The sequence below is a fragment of the Trypanosoma rangeli genome (genome assembly GCF_003719475.1).
Source record: "Trypanosoma rangeli strain AM80 chromosome Unknown Tra_15.4_contig_00625, whole genome shotgun sequence".
Classification (NCBI taxonomy): domain Eukaryota; phylum Euglenozoa; class Kinetoplastea; order Trypanosomatida; family Trypanosomatidae; genus Trypanosoma; species Trypanosoma rangeli.
In genome coordinates, this window is record NW_021706377.1 from 1 (window position 1) to 6,340 (window position 6,340).

At 57.3% G+C, this 6,340-nt stretch overlaps 1 protein-coding gene across 1 annotated transcript, besides 5 other annotated features; it reads left to right on the forward strand.

Moving 5' to 3' along the window:
* The first annotated feature begins 161 nt into the window (after positions 1-161).
* Positions 162-191: a microsatellite.
* Positions 192-336: 145 nt separating this feature from the next.
* Positions 337-370: a microsatellite.
* A 60-nt stretch (positions 371-430) lies between these two features.
* TraAM80_09586 (4-nitrophenylphosphatase/protein-tyrosine phosphatase) lies at positions 431-5,407 on the forward strand (the record flags this gene model as incomplete). The annotated part of the gene is made up of 1 exon (XM_029386261.1): positions 431-5,407. The coding sequence occupies one exon, from the start codon at positions 431-433 to the stop codon at positions 5,405-5,407; it is 4,977 nt and encodes a 1,658-aa protein (XP_029233860.1).
* A 28-nt stretch (positions 5,408-5,435) lies between these two features.
* Positions 5,436-5,457: a microsatellite.
* A 416-nt stretch (positions 5,458-5,873) lies between these two features.
* Positions 5,874-5,891: a microsatellite.
* A 90-nt stretch (positions 5,892-5,981) lies between these two features.
* Positions 5,982-5,999: a microsatellite.
* Positions 6,000-6,340: the final 341 nt, after the last annotated feature.

Below are 6,340 nucleotides of genomic sequence, written 5' to 3' on the forward strand. Positions count from 1 at the left end.
GCGATGACATGTCAATGGTGAAGAAAAATTGGCGAAACAAAATTGAGGAAGGGTTGATTGAGTCGCTGAAGTGTGCGGAGTTGTGGTCTCAGTGGCCGTTTGCACGCGTCTACCACTTTCTTTTTTTTTTCTCTCATATCAGAATGCGTTATGTGCGTGTTTGTCTGTCTGTCTGTCTGTCTGTCTGTCTGGTTCCCTTCCTCCCTCCCCACTGCAGGAGACGTGTCACGTTTCTCTCCCGTCCTGATCTTCTTTGTCCCTTACTTTGCAGCGACGTTCTTGCTCTTTCTTGCCTTGGTTGCGGGGAAGCGGGGAAGGAAAAAGATACACATCGAATTTGTTGTTCTTGTTTTTTTTTGTTTGCTTGTTTTGGTTGGAGGTGCAAGCGGCACGCCTGCGCCGTTTTGGGTCCATGAGGGGAGCAACGTCGATGCCAGCGGGGGGACGGGGAAACACAGGCGGGGAATGCGGTGAAAATGTGGGAGGCGGCGTGCATCTGCACCTCCTCCTGCTGAAGTTTGAGGTGCCGGACGCAGTAAAGGGTGCAACTGACAATGCGGAATTGCTGCGGTCTTGGCAGCAGATATGTGGAGTTGGTCTGGGGCCATTCATATTTCTCTGCGGTCGCCGCACGACGAATGAGGACGGCGGCTTTCACGTCGTCGTTCGGCGGCCAATTGATATGCAGCTGCCGCTTCTGGTGGAGCGGTGCCTCAGGCATGCGGATCTGAGAAGACGAGACCGCCGGACGCCGCGACTGCGATTTGTGCAGTTCACCCCGCTGCGAGGCCCGCAGCTGCAGCTGCTGGGGGATGTGGTCGAGGGGCTGACACTGTTTGTCACGGAGGAAAAACTCGTGACGGTGTCGTCCGCCACTGGCCAGACAGTCACGGACGACAGCGAAGAAGCAAACGGAGAAACAGACGAGGTGGAGAAGTTATCTGCCGCGGAGGAAACATTTCTGTCTTCACTGCTTCAACAGACGTCTGCATGGAGTGTGGAACTTTTGAACCGCTGCGGGGTACTGACAGGTGGCGGGGTCTCGCTCTCCAAAGAGTTGCGCGGTCGGGGGGACGTGGAAATGGCTGTGCGAGCGCTGCGTTACCTGCAGCAGGCCACGTGCGCCAGACCGCGGCAAAAAACAACGATGGACATTGTTGGGATTGTGGTGGAGTGGGCCGCGCTGATGTACAGTGCTCTTGCCGCGTACCCACCTCCACAAGAGCACGTGAAACATGCTGGGGAAGCGGAGGGGGCTACATCCACTTGGGCACCTCCAGCGATGCCGCCCGCGCAGGAGTTTCTCGCGGGGAGGGGCGAAAGCATGTTCTCGCAGGAGGAACAATTGGGCTCACCCCAACGCCTAACACCTCCACACCCACTGCATCCTTCACACTTGTCCTCCCCATTGGGTCCTGACGACCTCACGATGGACCGAAGAGACGGTAGGGGCAGCGGCGCCAGTGAGGAGGCGGGGTGGGATGCCATACCTCCGCAGACGCAAGGGAATATCCCGATTCCGCGGCAGATGCCGAGCTGTGCAGTGACGGCAGCTAAGGCACATAATTTACCGTTTATGTCGGTTTGCAGCGAGGTGCTTGAGGCGGCCTTCCACCTCCAGCAAAACGGTACACAATGCAAGCCGTCGCACGTCAACCACTCAGTGGGTGGTGGTGGGGAGCAGGTTGGGGGGGAGGACGGAGGCCTGGCCGTTGTTGGCGCAGCCCCAGCGACGCAACTCAGTTGTCGCGAGGGTTCTATTCAATCCACGTCTGGCAGCTGTGGCGGTGAGGATGATTTTCTTCCGTCCCTCATCCATCGCCTTGTTTCAGTGTGTCACGCCCCCTCGAACAGTCGTCTTGCGGGCCGTCTCTCACGGATTGCAGCAGGGGACTTTTTTCCGAGCCACAAGATGTTAGAAAAGGCAGATCTACTTCGTCAGCGTCTCGGCAGAACCCTCGTGGTGCGCTTCTACGACCTCGACCCGCAGAAGCCGCCGCTGCACCGCCACCAGTCGTGTTTGCATGATGGCCCTACGGCGCAGTCGAGTTCCTTCGCGGCCTCGGTGGCCGCTGCCGGATTTTTAAACAGCACGGAGCACCCATGTTACATGTTTCTCACACACACAGACATCATTCTGGTCAGCGCGTTTGACGCCAACTACCCACCGTCGTCGTTGTGGGTTACCAGCAACAAGAACAGTACGGCATTCGATCTCGCCCACAACGAAAAAAGTAGTAGTAGTAGTAGTAGTGGTAGCTGCCGCGACGATAATAATGCCGCTGTTAGTGATCACGGAAGCAGGCGCAGGGATGACGCTCCGATTTGCATGCAGCACGTGTTTGTGATTCCCCGCGTCTCACTGATGGGGATTAGGCGGTTGCACAATACGGCAGATGCAGGTATGGCAACTCTGCTGCGGCTCCAGACACGATCCTGCCGCCGGATTTGGTTGGCCTTTCAGGAGGCCAGCGAGCTGCAACACGTTTACCTGGAGCTCAACAGCGGATTGCAGACATCGTCTGGCAATCGCTTTTTGGCCAGCGCTCAGCGGAACTGGCGCATGACAGCCCTCACTCTCGTCGCTGGTGACGTTCTGCCCATCCCACACACGCCGTTCTATCAGCAGGTGCTACAGAACCTTCTTGCCGCCTTTGCAGACGTGGAGTCCCGTCGGGAACACACGCCTACGGCCTCTGCTGAGCCGCTTGTCGCCTCGGATAGCGCAGGTGGCGCCCCGTTGGCAGTGGCGAAGGAGGAGGAAGACCTCGACGTTGGTCAGGGGGGGCTGAAGACGTTGTCCTACTCCTGGTGGTTGTATTCCCCGATGCGGGAGTACGTGCGTCAGGGCATCCCCTCGCGACAGTGGCGGCTGTCAAGCGTCAACAGCCGCTACCAGCACTTCCCCTCATACCCTGCCAAGTTTGTCGTGCCAGGCTGCTTGAACGATGATGCGTTGATTGAGTCGGCGAGCCTGCGGACGCGGATGCGGGTGGAGGCGCTCTCCTATTACTGCTCGAGCACAGGTGCTGGTATTGTTCGTGCGGCGCAGCCAGCGGCCGCCAATATTTGCGCCTCCGCATCTAAAGTCGATGCCGTGAAGTTGTACCGTCGGGCCTGTGGCATGCAGGTGTGCACATTTGACCTCCGCAGCCGAATCACCGCGTACGCCAACACCGTTCTTGGAGGCGGCTTTAGCATGGAGACGGGGCGCTACTGCCACCTGTCAAACATTCACGTCGTGCGAGAGGCGTACGAGACACTCATTGCCGCGGTGCTGGACAGCAACCCCTCATTTCTTGCTGTTATGTTGGCCGCAGGTAAGATGTCCACCTCACGCAACGATACGTCAGCATCTGCCACTCCGTTCGGCTCCTCGGCTACGGTTGAGTCACCCGTGAAGGCGGCAGACGTGTGGAATGAACACATCCATGGACTGCTCCGCACCGCCACAGATGCCGCACGCCTTATAACGGGTGTTTCAGAGGGCGACGCCCTCGCGCCCGCCATCCCCGGCACGGCAGCAGACACACTACTGAGTGGCAGGAATGTAATGGGGGGGGGTGTATCACCCAGAAAATTGATGAGTGGTAACAGTGGGAACGTTGGCGGGATCAGTGATCGCCTGATTCCTCGTTCCTCCACCGTGTATGTATGGAAACGTGCATTTAGTGCGATCCCCTTCCGTAATAGTAGATGGAGGAATAGCGGCGACGATGGTGATGGCACATTCTGGCGCTTGGCACAGAAGCAGATGAGTGCGCAACCGCCGCCGTCATACACGCAGCTGGATAACCGCAAGCATGCACAGCTGGTTATCGTTAACTGTTCTGATGGCTGGGATCGTACCTCGCAGGTGTGTGCGCTGACACAACTTCTTGTTGATCCCTACTTTCGTACCATGGAGGGCTTTATCACGCTGCTGGAGAAGGAGTTCGTGTCCTTCGGGCACCCCTGCCTCTTGCGCTCCTCCACGTTGCAGAGCCACAGCGAGGCGGGCGTGGGGGCTGCGGTGATGGATGGATCCTACGTTGGTGTCCACGACAGCCACAGAGGCCCCGCCTTCGAAAACTGTCAGAGCTCGCCCATCCTTTTGCAGTTCCTCAACGCCGTGCAGCAGCTGCTGCGTTTGTACCCACACTGTTTTGAGTTTACGGAGACTTTTTTGCTTTTAATTGTGGATCTCATGCACGCCGGCATCCTTGGCACATTTGCGGTAAACTGCGAGGGCGACGTGCTTCGCTGGGGGGTAGAGCAGCAGACGCTGTCACTCAGCCAGTTCTGCGCCGTGTTGTTCGCCACAACAATTCGCACCGGTAGCAATCCCCTTGTTGAGACCACCGAAAATGGCGAGGGTAGCAGTGAGGTGGAGGAGCACACCGGGTGTGGCTCGCCGGCATCTCCCGCTGTGCCTCTGCGATGCTTCTACCGGTCGTGCGGCGGCGGGGCGACGTTGCCGGGTGTTGGCTGTGGCTCTGCCGACAGTGCGCCACGCCGTATACCGGTGTCGTACGACGCCATGTGTCACTCCGGCCTGTTAAACCCGCATTTTTCCCTTGCCGATAACAAACTCCTTTTCGGGCCTCTTGTGGATGTGGTGCGTCCGCTGCAGCTGCAGCTGTGGGAAGGGTTCTTTCTGCGTCACAGTTTTTGGTGCGAGCGGCCAGCCAAACTGCGGCAGTTCAGTGAGCAGAGCTCCTCCACCGTGCACGCGACTCTCGTGGCAGCTACAGGAACGACGATGGCAGCGCCTTCGTTGGCGTTTGCGTCGGCGACGGCACTGAAGCTGCTGCCCGTGGGGGGGGAGAGGCGACCGCATACGACCCCCACGGCCGTCTTTCGGCCCACCGACCTGGGTGATGTCCCGTCTCTCAGGATGCATAGTGCCGTTGCTGCCTCCCCACAGCTCAACATGACACGAAGGACGAGTACCAGTGGCATATCAACGTCATCCCCACAAGGGACACAAATTAACCCAATTCTAATTGGGGGACGCGCAGACGTGGCCAGAGGCGGAAATCCGTTTGTCCCATGCACACTCCACTGCGACGCCTCGTGTGGGTCGCTGGCTACCTTCTCCTCTTCCCCCTCTGCGGGAGTGCAGTCGTTAGAGCACCTCCAGAAACTGCCGTCAACGTCGCTGTACCAGCGTGGTTCCATCGGCGTCGTCAGTACGGTGGGAAGTGCCATGAGCGATCACTGTAATCCCCTTGCCGACGGTGCAGTGTTAAAGCGACAATCACTGGCCACGCTGCCGAGTGGCGTCGAGTCTCTGGGTTCGCCTCCTTATGTTGGACTGAACGAGGGCCGATACGCGCAGCAGAAGACAGCCCTCACGGAACCCGCGGGAGCGCAGGCGCACAGCTACAATGCCCTTCTGGACGTCCTGGACCACGCCTTCAACTAGCACACAAACCGTGTGTTTATATAAGGTGATATTATATATATATATAATATCCCTTTCATCACTTTTATCTACGTGTGTTCTTTCCGGCTTGAAGCAACTAGTTTGGGATGTTATTGACAGTATACCACTTTGCTGTTGTATTTTGTTTGAATCTTTTTGGTGGCCACTCATTACACTGGATTTGGCTGCCTGGGCGTGTTTTGTTTCTCTGTTTTTCAGTTGTCTGTGAATACGTCACCCCCTCCCCTCCCCTCTCTGCCTTCATTGCGTGTTGCATGTAAATGTGCGTGTGTGAGGGCAAGGCGGACGGACGAAGCGCCAGTTATGCTGGTTGATACCAAAATACGATGCAGACACAAGCACACACGCTGCGTCAAGCGGTTGATCCCCGCCTTGCCTGTGGCGCTGAGCGTCATGATGTAATTTTTACGCCCGGTTTTCTCACTCACACACCTGTCTGCACGGAATATATATATATATATATTTGTGTGACTGAGTCTAGTGACCCCATCATTGCCATTTACCGTCTGTTTGAGATGTAAAAGAGGTAGTATCGCAATCTCCACAGCAGCGGGAGAGAGAGAGAGAGAGAAGGGTGATACATGGGCACACAGCGAGGGCAGTGAGGATGGGAACTCCTTTGAGGATGTGCGACGTCCGCGTCTTGCGGCATCCCTGCATGTGTTGTGCACCCACGCACGCAATTTTTACTCCTCCAAGAAGGACGCGTTGGCCGCCCGCGCCGCCCTGCGTGGCACCGTCGCCTGCATGCACAGGCACCTTGCCTTGCTGGGCATGTCGTCGCGGGTCCTGACCGTCCTGGGCCAGCGTTTGCTGTGGGGTTTTTTTTACCCGGTGTGTGTGTCACGATGACTGGAGCACTACGTCCAGAATGGCAATTGCGTATTTATTTGTTTATAACTCTCTCTCTCT